Raw genomic sequence first — 17959 nt, 5'->3', positions numbered from 1 at the left:
TGTCAGAACCAATAGAAATACAGCACAGCCAACAAAAATCACGGAATTCGGTAATTGGAGAAGGGTAAAGGAGCAAAGGTAGCAGAGTCTGCTCACATACCTGTTCACGCAGGGCAGGAACGGAACAGGAGAGACATGCATGGCTAGAACTGCACAGAAAAAGTAGAAAAGCAAGATCCTCAGTGAAGGAGGGAGAGCAGCAGCTCCTGGAGGGAAGGGAGAAGGAAACTGGGTGGAGTCATGTAAAACAGTCTCTACAAAGGCTGAGGCAGGAGGCCTCCAACTCCAGCCTCTGTATCTGTGACTGTGTTATGGAGAGCTTACCAAAAACAAAAGGCAAATGAAAATAGGACAGGAAAAGGCTAATCCAGTGCCTTAATTAGATTATTACTAGGGAGAAGATAGTTTATTTTGCTCACATTTCCATATAACATCTTTATCTTAAGCAGCCAGGGTAGGAATCTGGAGACAGGAGCAAGACCATGGAGGAGAACTGCTTATTGGCTTCTCCTGGCTCGCCCTGCTTTCTTTAGAGCACCCAAGACCAGCAACCCAGAAATGGCACCACCCACAGAGGGTTTGGCTCTTTCACATCAATCACTAATTAAGAAAATACCCTACAGGCTTGCCTTCCCACAGTCCACTCTTATGGAGATATTATGTCAGTTAAGGTTTCTTCCTCTCAGATGATTGTAACTTGTGTCAAGTTGACATAAAACTAGCTCACACATCCATTGAATTTAAATTAGATACTAAGGGAAGGACAGAGGTGAAGCAGAGAGTGCTGGGTGCAGGTTCCAGGTCTGTATGTCATCTCTCAAGTACAGGAGCCAAACCCATTCCATGCTGACCATGTGTTCTACAGGAAGTCTGAGTAGTCCAGTGACCTTTGCCCCCCCGTGTCTGTCTCTCACACTCAGCAGGGCTATTTTTCTGACTGGTTTCTTGCCACTACTCAGAAAAGACAGACTTTGCCTTCCCTCCCAATATATCCGAAATGCAATGTGGGTTTACTATGGCACTGAAAGCTGTGTCATTAGCTGACGTCCAAGGCTTCTGTATTGCTCACTGTAGAAGAGCATTCCTCAGTGAAATCTGAGCCCTCCTGAGTGCACACTCAACTCTTATATTTTCCAGTTTCCCCCTTCTCTGCTACTGAAAGTAGTGTTTTTCTATTGTCATCTACCTCACAGGGTGGCTGCTCTCCTGGACCTTCCATCTCTGTGCATGTTGCTCATCAGCTCTCTCAGAGTCTGGGTATCATGTCTGCCTGCCCTTTCTGACTTAAGCACTAATTCAAAAGCCCTTCATTAGTGCCTTGAAAACCTCGAGTGACATTATACCTAGTAGATATAAAGTCTGTTTCTAGCAGATGTAAAGTCATATTTGGTCATATTTTCAAACCTAGAAAACTAGTGTCCAAATCCTAAAAATCAGTCAAGTAGTGGAAAATCCTACGTTTCTAAACAAAAGACAGAACAACCCAAACGCTGAAGCTGGAGCAGAGCCACAGCTGAGGAGGGAAAGAACAGAGTCTGCCTTTGAGGATACTATGTGGGGAAACTGAAGAAAAGATGTGCTTCTTATAAAGCGATTGTTTTACATTAGAAGTGACCCTGAAGTGAGAGCCACCAGCCAAACGAGGAGGTAAAATATGCAGTGGTGCCAGTTGGTAGCTGCACCAGGACAGCTGCACACAGCTAGGCCATTACACTGGCTGGCAGCCCTCTGTGAACATCAGTGCCATTCATTTCCCTTCGCTTTGCCCCTTGACCTGGCATTACTTTTGTTTCTTTCTGCCCCAGCTCTGTCGTGTTGGGATCACAGGCACTCACCACCATACCCCGCAGCATTGTTCATCCGTTTTACAAAAATTACTAATGGCTAGTTTTGTTATGCTTAATATCACCAAAAGAGTTGGGAGATGTTTAATTACTTCTGTTTAAAGTGTCAAAACACTAGTCTTAACACCCGGCATTATTGTGAAGAAACTAATTTTAAACAGTTTTATCTTCCAAACATTGTTGAATTGTCCAGAATTACTCTTTGCATTCTTAACAGCAGCATTATCTTCCCTAATCATATGTGCATGTTTTACTGTAGGTATATATGTTACATGAAAGTATATAACTAAATTCCACTCTTTCTAGCAAAAGGCAGAACATAATCCGTAGCAGACTGGACTTTTGTCATTTTATGCTCATAACATAATGTGCTAAGTCAAAACAATTGATTTTACTATGTATGATTTAATGAAATGAAGTTCTCATGTATATAGAACTGTATGTTCTTAACATTTGAACTGCTTTTTGTGAACTGCTTTCATGTTGAGATCAGCAGAGGCTAAAGACTCAAGACTCTCAGACTAGCTGGGAATGGTTTCCAGATCACCACACAGATGGTGAGCCTCAGTTTCCTCACTGGCAAGAAGAGAACACTGCCTGCCTAGAGACAAATCGGCATACTTAATACAGACTAGTGCTTGCCCCTTAGTGAGCCCAGTCTAATTACCAAGTCTGGAGGCTCCTCTGAAGGCTACAGAATGATAGAATCTGCCATTTGGAAGTTGTCACTGTGGAGATAGCATTGGCAAGGTTATAGCTAATTAGAGGAAGCAGGAGTTCATTTCAGCACAGCTTGAGTCAAGGAAACAAGACTAGGCTGTTGCAACAATCTAGCAAGAAATGAAGAAACTAGTGATGATGGAACCACATGAAATGGGAATTGTTGGGTACTACAGTAGAAACCCTGACAGTGAGCCATTGAAGAAAGCACTCACAAAGGATGTCCTGGGTGTCACTGCCTAAAGAGAAAAACTGAATATCCAAACCTCAAGCATCCATACAACCTGTGAGTTATTCTCTCTTGAGAAAGCAGTCCACTCAGAAAAGAGCTGGGCTGCATGGAGAGCAGCAGTAACTAAGAGGAGACAGGAGAGCAGATTAGATTGACTTTATCTTTTTCAGAGAGGGCTCTCAAGACAGCATAGATAAGGCTGCAATGTCTAATGCAGTTCTCAGCCTTAAAGAGAAACTAAAGATTTCAGTGTTGCAATTAGTGGCAGTTTGTTGCATCTGGCTAATGTTTCAAAGGTGGAACTATTTTCTCCTTGATTTGGGTGGAAACATGAATTCAAATCCCTGGTGCCACATTTCCCATCACAGATGATAGAATTGCCAACACCAGACCCTTCCTTTGGCTCCTGGGGACTTAATTTCCCTAGGGAGCTATTGTGATTATTCAACTTGAAGACCTTAAAGAAGAATCAGTTATTTCTCTCTGGAGCCTTATGAGAGCATGCAACACAAATAGTCACTAAGGAGGACAAGGAGAAATAAACAAGGGTGGAGACAACTACTGGGTAATTCATGTTTAAAACGTCTATTACAAATTATAAATTTGAATTGTAATGATATACCACCACTGCCTCTAATCATAATCTACATGGATGGGTATACTGTATCAGGCTTTCTGCTCCCAACATGAGGGTGCATTTGACTGCTGACAGTCTAAGACTGTTTCCCACTGCAAATATTCAAAACTAAAAAATTAGAACAAGGCCCAGTTCCGTCAAGTCCCAGTGCTGTGATCTTAGAAATCTCTTTTTATGGGATGTAGGTCAGTTCCTCTTATTTGACCTACTGTTCCAGTGTTCTGTGCTCAAAGGCATTTAATGAAACCAGTCTGAAAAAATTGTTAAGCATTTATATATATAAATATATAACCTTCAGGAATAACATGAGCTTCGATTCATCCTGGGCCCTGGGCCTTCCCAATAGTACAGTCGTATGTATGTGGCTTACCACAGTTCATTCTGTGAAACGCTTCAAAATACTGCAACTGCAGCTAAGACAACAGGTATGTTTTTGCAGCAGCCGAGATGGAAATCAGGGTCTTGTACATGCTGGATAAATGATCTCCTCTGGTCACTCAGTTATGTTTTTTAGGGGTGTCAATTTGAAGATTTTTGAGACAGCACCTAGTGATTCTATTTGAACTTCCCAAAATTACAGGATTACAAGCATATGATGGGCAAGGTGGCATAAATCTCTTCAAAAATTGAGAAAACTGGCTTATGAGGTTTAGTGATTTGGCTAAGGTGATATGAATAATAAAGGTTCAGCCTTTAAACCCTAACATCTATGCTACTTCAACAATGAAGTGTTCAGACCCAAATTATATTCTGGAAAGAGCCAAAGGTGGCATGGGAAGAAGAGGAGGTAGTAGGAAATGGGCAGCGTGCAGGGAAATAGTTCAGTTACGCTGCCCAGTGAGTGTTTCTCCAGTGTAGGTATGTCCCTGTACAGTTCTCATTCTCAGTCTAATTATGAGACAACAAAGCCACTGTTTAAGGACCCTGAACTTAGTACCTTAACCAAAAGGCAGATTTCAACAGACACTTAAAAATGTATTGCAAAATGTACAGCATTTATTCACATACAGACAAAAAGGCACAAATTCTACTAAATAGTTCAACAAAAAAATACAGCTGTTTTCAACTAGTTTTATAAATACTTTCAAAAAGGGGTAGAAATAAATACAGGATTGGGCCATGTAATATAAAATAGTCATCTCTACATAGACTTTGTTTAACTTCTGATTTTAACTCTTCATGCACCTTTTTTTTTTCAATTTTAGTTGAATGGACACCAAGCTAGGCACATAGTGAAAAATTCTCTGTACAAGGTTACAAATGTAATGACAAGTCTGTCCATTTTAAAATAATTAAAGATTTGTACACAACACATAAAACCCTTCATTTAAATTTTGTTTATAACCTAACAAATGACATTCCAGGCAACTTTACAAAGGTTCGACTAGCCTACATTTTGACATAATACATTGATCATAATCAAAGATATTTCTTGGTCAGGATGCACAAGGAAGATTCAAAAGAACAAACAAACTAACAAAAAAGCTCAATACTAATTGAATGCAAGTGGATAGGTGGGCTGTTGCTGCTGGTGGCTGCCTCCTACAGAGTTCCCAGCTTGACATGAAACTAACTTACAAAGCTATCATTACACTGTCAGAAACCGTGCTCTATACCATTTGCATTTCAAAGCAGTAATTAAATGTGTGGGGTTTTTTTTTTTTTTTTTTTTTTTTTGTTTAGTTTTTGTGGGGGAAATTTTTTAGTTTTTTTTTTTATTGTTTGTTTTTTCATTTTGTTTTGTTTTTGGTTAAGCTTAACTTGGAACATTTGAAAGCTTTTCAACCTAAATGTGGGGGAAAACAGGTAAGGCATTATTTTTGCACAAAACTAGCATTTCTAATAGTGCAAATGAATCTGGTGCCTCCTAAAATGGTGAGAGGCCATATATTCACTAGATTAATTTAGGGTTTCTTTCTATGGCTTCACAGATTATTCCTCTATAAATTCTATTCTCACTCAGAACTGTTGCTGTAATCAAAAGATAACTAGATTAAGAGTCCAGCCTTTTCCTGTAGCCAGCAAAAGGTTTTTTGCTCATATGCAAAACATCTCATTTTTAAATTAGGCTACAAGCAAAAAGGTACAACTTTAATACCAGTAGCAACAAGCTGATCTGGACAGCAGTCTCAAAGGAGCTCCATAGCTCAAAAAATAGTCAATCTAAAACCTGGGTCATCCTTTCCCCTCCCCTGAATTAGCTACTAAAATGTACTTGAGAAGTTAAGACTTTAGTTTGAAAATGTCGTACATACAATGAGATGCATCAGATCTGTCATTTGATCATCTGATAAAACTTGCATAGCAAGATGGAATTCAGTAACCCTTTTCTGTTGTTGACAATCATCTGGAAGACTTGAAAGCTTCTACAAACTCAAAGCATTGCTCATTATCGAATGTCCCTGCCACATGGAAACAGATGTATAAATGAATCAGGAATCTGAACATTGATATTAATAAACTAAGGGTAATTTAGGGGAAAGTGGGCTTATTCCAAATGCCCTTAATTCAAAATCTCATTGCTACTGAAACTTCTCTTAAATTTGATTGACAACTACATTGAATTCCAAAAAAAACAGGACTTTAACACTACCCACCTGTCTGAGTACATAAGCACTGTGAGGAGTGCGAAACAGAGCATTATACTCAAATTTAATGCTAGATTTATTATTGCTGATAACTACTAATTATTGCCATTTGCAATTCGAAAGTCCAAGTTACAAAGCAGAGTTTAGAACTCCAACTCCAGAGACCTGTTCAAGGATACACTTTGACTTCTATCCTGTATAACCTTGATGCAACTTATTGCCTTTCTATGTTTTAAAATATAACCTGTTTTGCTTTTTTTTTTTTTTTTTTTTTCCTTTTGCTTAAGGAATCCACTCATGGTGGAAGCCTGGATTTCCCAAATATGCACTAGTGGTTGACTCTGCAGAATGAGAGTCAACAGAGTCTGAAGTTCATCACTTGAACTTGAATAACCACTACTGTATTGGAAGCCAGATGGCCAAGTACTGGCAGTAGCCAGGGGAATCCCGTTTGGGTCCAAAGGCCAGCAGTTAGAAAAGAGGAAGGTCAAGTGGACTAGTAACCTCGGTCTCAGCTGCCCTCTCCCACAGAACTTTCCTGACAACTTCTTCTCTACCTGTCCTATGTCCACAGCCCACTCAGGGCCTCAGGACCTGGCTACACAGGCCCTAAATGTCACTGCAGCAGCTCTGCCCTCCAGCCTTCCAGCAATGCCTTTGTGTAAACTCTTCCCCTGGATGCCACATGTGCAAGATCCCAGTGTTGCTGAAGTTTCTGAGCCTCAGCTACTCAACCACACAGCCTGGGAGCCAAATGCTGTCAGCATTTACCATTCCTAGAAAATAAGCTTTGTGGGCTATAAATGGTTACATGAGGGCTTCTATAAATAGGACTTACTCACTGCACAGAATTCTGATTCTGTTAAGAGTATTCAAGTTTGTGCTTTGGGGAAAATGTAGAGGGCAGTAATACATGGTGCTATTCAAGCCTGGCCCTCTGTAAAGTTAACTTCATCTTTTTTTTTCTTTTTTCTTTTTTTTTTTTTTTTTTTTTAGTGTTTAGTTCAGGTTCTAATCTTAGTGTCTTATGGTTACAATCTATTCTTCTGTTTCCTCAACAAGTTGCAAATAACACAATGATTTATAAATGACTCTAGAAAAAAATTCAATCTGAATTGCAAGGAAATCTGTTTGTGTAGCTCAGAAACAATGGGTTTTTGCTTGCCCCCATTATCAGAGCTCTCCTCAGCACATGGCAAGAAGCCAAATGCTTCCACACCGCCTGTCTCATCAAGAGGCCAAGATGCTTCTCCTGATGATGTCTGTCCTCCTGCTGATGGTGCTGCTGGCATGGATACATTTCTTCTCTGCTGCTTCGCTCTCTGAGTCACTCAGTTCCCCATCAGGGGCATACCCATCATTCTCACTATCAGATTTTAACCTGGTCTTTGCTCTCTCCTTGGCTGGAACTCGGCTAATACCCAGATGGGAGCAGTCTGAGTGCTGGTGGCAGGCCCCATCGTTGGCTTCTCCTTGCTGCTGCCGCTCCCCCTTCTTTGGAATCCGGAATCCTCCCCAGCTCTTCACTGGGCTGGCAGGTGTTGTAGGCACTTTGACTAGGGAGCCATTGCACTTGGACACAGTCTCCTTCCTGGTACCAGGTGCAGACTGCCCTACTCCAGGGGAGGTGGCAGCTCTTGTGTTGTCCAGATGCCTCTGGGATGTGTCTGTGGACCTGAGAGGCTTGTGACTCTGTTTAGAAGATTTGTCCTTTAAGTCTCCTTTAATGAGATCACAATGAAAACGATTGTCTCTTCTTTTCCCATGGTCTGGGGTCACCACACCATTTCTCTGTTGTGCTGATGCTATGAGACGTGCTTCTGTAGAAGTCTTTTCACAGCTCTGAAAGCTTTCTGGAGCCCCCTGCCCCTCCTTTTTACCACACACACCTGGCTGCTTTAGCGGGGTCTTGCCCTCAGTCCCAGAACTATTCTTCAATGAACCTCGCTTATGGGACTTTTTCAGTGAATGAACCAAGGAAGTACCCATTTGTTTCCTGAAGAATGAAGAATGCCACTTCAAGTCCTCTAACTTGGGAACACTGGGGCTCACAGAAGGACTTTTGAACAAAAGCATATTCTCCAGTGAGGAGCAGGAAGAAGGCACACCTAGAAACAGAAAACCACAGGAAAAATTGTATAAGCAAATCCAAATTAATAAGTTCTAGGCTGGAAACATCATTATACAAACTTCCTACCCAAGCAAGAGTCAAAGACATGACCTGCTTCAGGAATCAGCTTCCAATCTTTGTAGTCAGTAATACCAGACATTTTTACCCAAAACCACTAAAATACAGTTCTTTTATGAAACTTTGGGGAATCAATTAAAAATCTGTCCAATGGCGGCCACTCCCTATACTCAGCAGCAGCTGTACCATCGCCAACCACTGTCCATCACTTTCCTCTCGAGACTAAGTAGAGCTTCTAAGTTTCCTTCTCCAAAGGACCACTGAGGACAAATACATGTAAATGTAAAAACTGAATAAAGGTAAGTGTTCACAATAATTCTAGACATGTAATATGAAAAAAAAGTTCATTCACTGAAAATTTATGGGGTTCAATGTGTCATCCAAGTTGTTAAATCAGTCTCTTATGCAAATCAAAACAAGTTTCATAGCTTAGCCTAGTAAAAGCTTATATTTTATGAATTTATGAATATCAAGTCTCATCTAATTAGAAACTGACAGTTCCTGTTATTTTAATTATTTTTTTATTTAATGTATAGGGTGTTTTGCCTGCATGTATGACTGTAGTACATGAGGTACAGTGCCTGTGGAAGCCAGAAGAGGGATCAGATCCTCTATTATAATAGTGTTATGAGCTGCTATGGGTGTTGGGAATCAAAGAGCCTCTGGAATACTCACACAGCCAAATACTCTTAACCACTCTCCAGCCTAGCACACCTTGTCTATTCCACATCTGTCATGTATGTTAGTCACACCCACCAAGTGTTTTATACTCACTAATAAACTTTATAACCCTGGTCTGAAAACTGCTGGTAAATTCATAAGGACCATGGTTCTATAAGAGTCTCAAAGACCAACTACACAAAAGCAGTTTTGTCCACTCTAAAGATGTGAAGTTCAGTTCCATTGTGTCCTACAGGAACCCTCATAAGATCTTACAACCCACAAGACCTTAACAGCAACACACTCGAGGTCCTTTTTACAAGCTGTTCATCTGAAAATGCCTGCTTTCTCAGAAAACAATCACTGGAGTCGATCTTTATGTCATGTGAAGTGCATTTTTTAATGTTTTTGTGGAAATACCCAAAGCAAACAAAGATGAAGTTCTATCTGCCAAGTAGCTCAAAAATATCTAATAATAGACCTCCCATAAATTTCCACTGAAGATGCTCTCAGTCCACAGAATGACCCTACTAGTTCATAGAATCACAACAGTTTGAGCCATGAACTCTAAAGGACACATGTAAAGTCATGGGCATGTCCCTTGAAAGTGTGTTTAAAATCAGAAGACTAAACATCACAGTTCAGAAATGAGAAAGAAAGAAAAGCCACCCTTGGGAGCTTCAGCTGCGTTTCTACCACCCCACAGAATGAAATCTTTTCAACTGGTTGTAATTTCTGTTCATCTCAAAATGAAGGGAAGATTTGTTTCTCTTTTCTGAATTTGTTTTTGTTTTTTTAAAACAAGGTCTCATTCTGTAGCCTAGGGTGACTTAGAACTTGTAACTTAGTCCAGCTGACTGAAATTTTGGCACTCCTCCTACTTCAGCCCCCAGAATGCTTAGAATACAGGCATAAGCCACCATGCTCACCAGCAGCAGGACTTCTGGATGAGTCCACATTACAATTCTATAACCCAAAATACATCCTAACCTTGTGAAGAGAATCTCACTCAGCCATGATGCAATCATCTGCCTGGGATACCCATTTAAAAAAAAAAATTACAAGTCCTCCTGTATGGATCAATCGTTGACTCCTTAGCAAAGTACAAAAAGCTTCAACTGGCAGAACTCTGTCCGTATACTACATCAACCATCACAGACACCACCAGCATCCAACAGAAGAATGAACAGAGAGACAAAGAATATAAACTTCATTATCTTTAACCAATGACGCTACTTGGAAAACTGAAGTTTTTAAGTTCCAGATAATAAGACACTTGGTTCCTCTGAAAAATAATTTCAGCAAGAACACATCTAAGTTCTTACTGGAAGTGTGAGGCACTTGAAGAGTTTTACTGAGCCCACCCCCACCCCCAGTCTTTTTAGTGTGCTCCGCTAACCAGGTTATCTCTACCATTTTTGCATGCCATAATTATCTAGAGAAAAAGATCCACAAAGATCAGAAAGGGAAGAGCGAATGAACTATGACTCCACACAAGCAAGTGCCAAGAGTGTGCAGCTGGAACTTCAAAGCCACTCATCCTTCTCCACCGCTCCCTGACTTCTCCCAGGACCAACTTCCTCCATGAAATCTTACCCCTTCTACTTTCTGGGGCCTATTATCACGAAACATTGGTGCTAAACACACATTTTAGAGGTCATAATTCTACACCAGACTATGAATCCTATGAATTCATAGGAAGATCTTATGAATCCCAGAGTAAAACACTGTCCAACATTAATAACTGACACTCTCCAGAGTAGAGGAGGCTTATTCCCATATTTATCTTCCTTTTGGGCTGGCTAGAACAATGTAAATAGAAGATAATTAATAATAGATGCACAGCGCACTCAGAATTCCATCTGATCCATACCTTCAGAAGTCCACCATGAATGTTAGAAAATGAGTGGATGTGGTAAGTAGCCTTAACGTGTATTTACAATGTTTGGTTGATCCAAAAGTTAAGAGCATGAATTCACACCTTGTAGCTATGGCCATGTTTATCAAGAGCTCTGAGATATGCTACAATTTGTTTTCATTTCAATATCCTGATACTTACAAGAGGTAGCCTGAGATTAACATTCCCACTTTACATGAAATTGGAGAGAGAAAGTAAGGTCTATGACTGCTTCCTACTTGGTCATTAGGGAGCTACTACAGGTCCCAAAGTCTATTTGATGCCAAATTCCATTCCTTCCCTCTAATAAAATGCCTTTAATGTTTAAAGATGTTCCCTGAATATAAACAGCTGTGCTACTGAAAACTTTCTACAGGACTGATTGAAAGAACAACTGTTTTCCCTCAACAGTAGTGTCAAGGCGACAAACCCCTGCCCTACATTGTGCCCTTCTAGGGCTTTATGCATACCTGAAACTTTTTCTTGCTCCATGAGCTTAGTGCAAAGATTGAAAATCTGTTCCTGGACTTTGCACACAGACCGTTTAATCTTTTCCCTGCGGGTCACCATGTAAGTGAGGTTCCGAACCTAGAATGTAGAGAATAAAGATTCTAAGTGAGCAATACAGTAACGATACTTCAGTGCTTTCATTTCTCCTTTACCTGAGACATGCTGGCCCTACTAGGGCCTTGACAGACATTTGAAATCAAAACATGCTTTAAGCAGTTTACCCTACCACTAGGATTCTGCTTGTTTACTCCCTCAGGTCTGCAGTAGCCAAAAAGTGACACCAGGGGAGTGGCAGAGATAGGGAGAGGCCCATTACTCCCTACCAGTCTGCAGTGTAGAGGCCCCGCTGTCTAATCAGGGCTCACTGCCTTGTGCCACAGAGCTCCGCTTACCATCCAACAGTATCTTCCCAGAAATTTTATTGTCAATGGTTTGAGCAGTTATGAAGCAACCTCCCTGCACGCTTGTATCAAGCATCTTCAAGTCAATGGCATAAGAGGAACCCCTGCATAGTCCTCTGGAAGATCAAATGAGCTGCTTGGTCCACTGGGCACAACTTTGCAAATAGCCAGCCCTAATAGCATATTCCAGTGAGGGGTGCAAATGCCTGGGAACTGTCCCAGCATCCCCAGCAAATCTTTGGAGTTATGGATCATCAGTTTAGAAATGCTACTAACCTCATTCTCATTCCAGTTCATCTGTAACAAAAGACCAAGTGCAGAGATTCCCCCACTCGATCTGTACTAAGACATCTTTAAATCATATAAACATCTATTAGTTTGTGGTCAGTACTCTAGGCTTCCAGAGTCAATCAATATTCCCTTCTCTTAAAGGTACCAGTCATCACTATATACAAAATTAAAGACCTAAGGCACTAAACACCACTGGTCCTTGGTCCTAGATTGCATGGACAGAAAAGGTGCAGCCCACCACTGAACAGTTAAACCTTTCTTCAAGAAGATGCCCATAAAACCTCAACCACCTCAGTGGCAGTAGCATAAGTAGAAAATGACTACATGCTCCCCACTGGCTATCATCAATGGCATGCTAAAAATACATCCTTCTTTTGAGCAGTCTTTCTTGTATGCTACTGTTAAGTGCAAGTTCTAAGGTCACCAGCTGCTTTTCTGGCATAAGCCATGGAGTTTTGCACACTGGCTAGTGCAGATTATCCCCTCTCAGTCTTCAGACCTTTCTCCACCCTCACAATCCCAGCTGTGCTCAAGGCTGGAACCTCTGAGGACATGGGCCATGAAGGGAAACACTACCAGGCTTTGCTGACCCTAATGATTCACTATCAGGGTCTTCCTGTCTCTATTTCTGCATTAATCATTTATTAATACTACTAGAATTGGCTTTGATTAGTAATAGATTTAAAAGAAAATCACAATCCTTAAACTCTGAGTTAAACATAGTGTCATTGGGTCTGCCTAACAGCCACAATCCCAGGCAAGGAAGTAGGTTTAAAGAAACCCTAACCAACTTGGAGCTGGATGTAACTAACAGAATTTTCTCTTTGATAAGTATTCCACCCAGATGAGATAATGGATGGAAACTCAGAAACAAAGAAAGATCAGACCTAAAGCCTCATCACAAATTCAAACCTTTGATAGCACACGTAGGCCAGTTTCCCAGGAAGAATCTGATTTTTGAAAACATGAAATAGGCATTACAGTTTATGCTCACATTCAACTCAGGTGAGAAGATACCTCAACCTTGACCATGAAAATAAACAGGGAAGGCAGGGAATCTCAACTTTGGTGGCTTCTATGCCAGGAAAGGCTTTACCATAGCCCCTTAGTAGGGGGGAGGGGGAAAATAAACTTTCCATTGACCTAAGCAAAAAGACCATAATTTCCAGTTGTGATCTGTAAGGCCTAATTGCTCCAGCTCTGGCTGACCACTGTAGAGCTGAATACCCCAAAGTAAACAAAACAAAACAAAAAAGGAATTCTTGGCAGAAATCTAGACATGGTCGCTGCCCAGAGAGCTTGAGCACTCAACCAAATTCCCCAATTCAACCAGCAGTAGACACCAAACCTAACATGCCTTGTCCTGACACCAGGCTAAATCCAAGTCTACTTTCCCCTTACAGCAAGTTGACGAACAGAAATAATGATGATCCCCACTCCAGTTTGCACTTTTAAAGTTTGCAGAATGTTACTGTTGCATCCTGAGAACAACCAGCAGAACAGGAAGAGCTGCAGTGGGTTTTCTGAACCCTAGCACCCTGCCACACTAAAGCCTCACATGCGTTTTTGTTCAGGGGAGAGCTGAGGTCTCACTGAGTTTTCAAAAGGTTCTGTTCCACTGAGTGACAAATGCATAGGACTGTCCCCCGGCACTTTCGGAGCCTTTCCATACAACTACAGGGAATGCAGAAGGACGCCTTTATCCAAGCCAGTACTCCAGTGAGGTAGCAAGGAATCCCAGAGTGAGATGACAGCCTCCGGAACCTGAAGTGCCACTCACCATCACCAACCATCTCCTTTTAGAGCCTGATGTCTACTCCTATCATGTAGCTTTCTAGTCCAGAACTGGTACCCAGGTGTGCAAGGCCTGGAAGGTGTTAATTTGCCAGAAAGAGCAATTAACAATCACTGAGTCACCTGCACTCGTGAGGAGTGCTACTCACTTGTTCAGGAATGACCACATGCCTCCACTCCAGTCACCTGTACCTACTGGTTCCAGTGCCTATCATGTGCCCGTATTTCATAAAAACAGGCAGATCTCTAACTTATTGAGAAAACAAGTTAATCGTAACTTTGAATCTTTTCTTTTGTAATTCCTGCCCTGATAAGCCCTCGGTCTGATACACTTGTTTATAATTGCAAAGCACTATACAACTCTCCAGGGCCTGGCATAGACCAGCTTTCAGACAGCACTCATGACAGAGGAGGAAAACATAACTTGTCATTATAAATAAACCCATTTAAAACTGACTCTGAATACATTAAAACTTTAGACTTTTTAATAATAAATGTTAAGTGATGCCACCCACACACACACAGGCACTCGTGCACACAAATCCTGACTTATTCCCTTATGCATCGTCGGCATTATTCTACTTATAAGCAAAATGACGACTCCAAAAAAGTTTAGAATTTAATTATAAGTATATGTTAGTCCCAGTAACTTAAATACAGAAAAAGAGTTAATACACCACAAGCATTTTCTACACTTTTATTCTGTGGTGATTGTGAAACAAACACAGTCAAAACATGAGTCTTCTCGCCTTCCCTCCCAAGGACTATCTGACTCCATGCACCCAATTACAGCAGTTGTTGGGTTAGGATAGTGGCTTCTCACCATAATACTCATTTATTTACCCTGAATGCCTTTCTCCTCAGTTGCACATCACAAGTGCATGTGGTTCTTTGAACTGACCACCAGGGGGCGTGTGAGAGCCTCACCAACCTGCTCCCACCTCCCCTTAGCCTAACACCCACCACCTTACAGAGACTCCTAACATGGTCTAGAAGGGACACATCACAAGGAGCCAGCGTTAGACGATGCACTAAAAGGGCCTCTAATGAGCACTTAGAAATACTCGCATGACTACACCATCTCTAACAAGGTGGTACAAAAGCCTCTGTGAAAACCGATCCTTTTGGCCAAGTACATTTGCACTCTCCTTGCCCACACTCTCATTTCAAATCATCGATGAGTCAGATTCTGTTGCCAAGCAGGTGATGAAGCACTCCTCTCTAATAAGTGAGGGGCTTGAGGGAGATGTGCATTAGCCATTTCAGGCCACATGGGTGCCTTTCGGCACAGGCTGCTTCAGGCCAGACAACTTGCATAGTATCTCCTCCACACTAATGAATTTAATAGGTAGCTAGCAGTCAGGGGAGTAGGTGTGGAAGGTGCTGAAGACACATTCCCAATTAGCAAGCCTTGGTCAAAAACCACCTACGGGAGTTGGAGACCCTGGGGAGGACAGTCCACTCCTAATTATTCCTGCAGCAGGAAAGAAGGTCCAGACTGGGACTCCAGAGGTAATGGAGAGTGGGGGAGGCACCAAGCAGCAAACAGCTGAGGGGAATGTCAGCAGCTGAGACTCCAGGCAGCCATCAGCCACTTAATCAGCAACCCAGGAGTGTGATGAACTCGTGTGTGTATGTGTATGTGTATGTAGTGTACTGAGATTGCTAAGGGCTCCACAGACAGACCCAATGCCCTGTGCACTAGGGATCACACCCACAGGCAGACATAACCCGTAGAGGGAAGCACGCACACACAAGCGCATACTATACTATATGTACACAACCTCTGTGATGACTTAGCACCTCACTGCCAAGGCTGTCTTCTGTAATAGGTGTGTGTTAAGTCCATGCACACACATCAGCACCCAGAGCCTGTGCTGCTCTACAACAGAGCTGGGAATGCCCCTGTGAATTAGCCTAGAAGCAAAGATGAGCCAATGGGAGGCAGTGCTTAGCTCTCTCTAATGAGCCCTTCCCCGGCACCTAGGAAATGTCTCCCCAGGTTGAACAAGGAATTTCCTTACTGCTGTCCTATCCCCCATAATTCAGATACACCCCAGTTCTCAAAACAATTGCTGAGCCAAGCCCTTGGTCATGTTCCTGGTGCTCAGTTCCCTCCAGCTCTACAAGGAAAAGGGAATGGGGGATGAAGGTACACCCCATCTGATCTTGCAGAACAGCAAAGATTAATGGGAGAGATAATCACACACTGGCAGCCTTGCACACTGCAGTGAGTTTACCAGCCCGTAAATATGTTCAACCAACACGACCTCATGCTGTAGTGTGTACAAGGATCTGAGAGTAATGACTGGCTATCATCTCAAGGCAAGTACCCGCCTCTTTACATCTTCTTCTCTAAGTCATTATAAGGTGTCAGTGTCAATCATTACCCTCTCCAGGTCCTGCCGCAGGTGCGTGAACAGCTGCAGCCTCCTAAACAAGACATCCTGCTCCCGCTTGGCTAGATTGTCCTCTTCGTCTTTCTTTGGGGTGATGAGGGGCTTGTTGAAGTTGATCTTCCTCTTCAACTTCCAGTACTGGTACAGAAAATCCACCACTTCCTCAGGCAGTCGCAGGGTCCGGGCCACATCCAGCAGGTTGACAAAGGTGTAGAACTCATCCTCCAGCTGCTGCAGCTTCTGCTTGCGAACACTCACCCGGTGGGCCTCCTCTTGTTTCTGCTCCAGATTACCAAAGGGCTCCATAGGGCTCTGGGGAGAACACTTGGGGTCCCCATTCTCCTGGGCTGCTCCTTCACCCTGGCTCTCCTCAGGTTTCCTGTGTGAGCTGTGCTTTGGGCAGTAGGACTTGAATTTGACTTCATCATTCTCTGCCAATATGGTCTTCATCTCCAGGCCACGGTCAAAAGCACAAGTCACATGGAAGGCTGTCCGGCAGTTCTTTACAGAGCACTGCAAAGAATACATGGAGACAGTTACAGAGCAGTGGCAAAAAGAGCCCCCACTGCTGGCCACCCTATATGACAAAGGAACATTCACTGAGACAGAAAAGCTTGACAAAGATGAACAAGTCTGAAGGGAAGTAAGGCCAGGGATATCAGGGAACAATGCAGGGTAAAGCTTTCAGAGCCCAAACTATAACTTGCTTGAAACAGTCACAGCACAGAACTCTCAAAGCCGGGGCAGGGAAGGCTGTACAACTGGCTCCTGCAGGGTAAGGTAACACTCTCCAACATCGTGAGCTCTACATACAAAGTAATTTAGTTCTCAAAGACTTGAACTCAGTTTTATAAAATATGTGAACAGCAATCTCCTCAATACACACGTTCCTGATCAGCTTAAAAAGACTGTGAATCCTCAGTGCAACCCCCAAACTGGAAAAGGTCCCAACTCAGGTATGTAAATACAAGCAGACTTCCTGGAAGTAGCATCCAGGGATCACACCAGAGGAAGGTAGAATGAGCTAAGAACCCAGTTCAGGAAGGATGGAGAAAGGTCTCCCTGCTGGTCCAGAATCACCACTGCATCAGAGGATCACTTCCTGTGGGCCCCAGGGAAGTCAACACACAGGCCAGGCCTCATCAAGATGCACTGAACACCTTGCTCACTCCCCGACTGCACAGGGCTACAATTTAGTGCCTTTGATCCAGACACAAGCCTCTGGCCAGCAGGAGCAAAGTGATTAACTTCTCCCGTCTGATCTCACTGAGCAAATCCCTAGAAAGAGGTACCTCTTGGAGGCTGAAGCCAGTCCCTTAAAAGCAACTGTATTGTGTGAGGCCAAAGGATCCCTGGGGCATGCCAGGGCTTCACAGACAACCAAGGAGCTTGTGCTCCAGGCCAGCTGAAAGCTTAATTAAAATTCATTCAACAGACGCTGCCATCACATAACCACAGAGAGTAGATACTGGAGTTGGGTTTCCTCACTCTTCACTTGATCATTTAAGATACAACTCAGAGTTAGCCACAATTTAATCCTTTGCTATAAAACTTGAGCCCTTCATCACCCCAAATTCCAATCACCTAAAGTATATTCACATGATTAATCTGTACCTTTATAAATAACCTCAATTACAAGAAACATGTGAAATCAGCTCTGGTGGCAGAACACACGCAGACACACCTGAACACTATCATGAAGACACACGGCTTTCTCCCCAGCAGCAGGAAGCCAAGCGGGAAGTAAATGGGAGCAGATGACTGAAGCGCAATCTGTGCCTGCCTCCAACTTCACCTC

The 17959-nt window shown here is 42.6% G+C and overlaps 1 protein-coding gene across 2 annotated transcripts in view; it reads right to left on the bottom strand.

The window, feature by feature from the left end:
* Positions 1–4407: 4407 nt before the first annotated feature.
* JADE1 (jade family PHD finger 1) overlaps positions 4408–17959 on the bottom strand; it is a 52194-nt gene continuing 38642 nt past the window's right edge. For both annotated transcript variants that reach the window (XM_080929309.1, XM_080929310.1), the window contains exons 9-11: positions 16153–16674; positions 11237–11354; positions 4408–8129 (exon numbers count right to left, since the gene is read on the bottom strand). In XM_080929309.1, coding sequence (XP_080785435.1) covers positions 7252–8129; positions 11237–11354; positions 16153–16674 — 1518 coding nt within the window. In that variant the 3' untranslated portion in view covers positions 4408–7251. The remainder of the gene's footprint in view (positions 8130–11236; positions 11355–16152; positions 16675–17959) is intronic.

Source organism: Micromys minutus (genome assembly GCF_963924665.1).
Source record: "Micromys minutus genome assembly, chromosome: 15".
Classification (NCBI taxonomy): Eukaryota; Metazoa; Chordata; class Mammalia; order Rodentia; family Muridae; genus Micromys; species Micromys minutus.
Note: the sequence above shows the minus strand (reverse complement) of the source record. Positions and strands in the feature narration are given on the sequence as shown.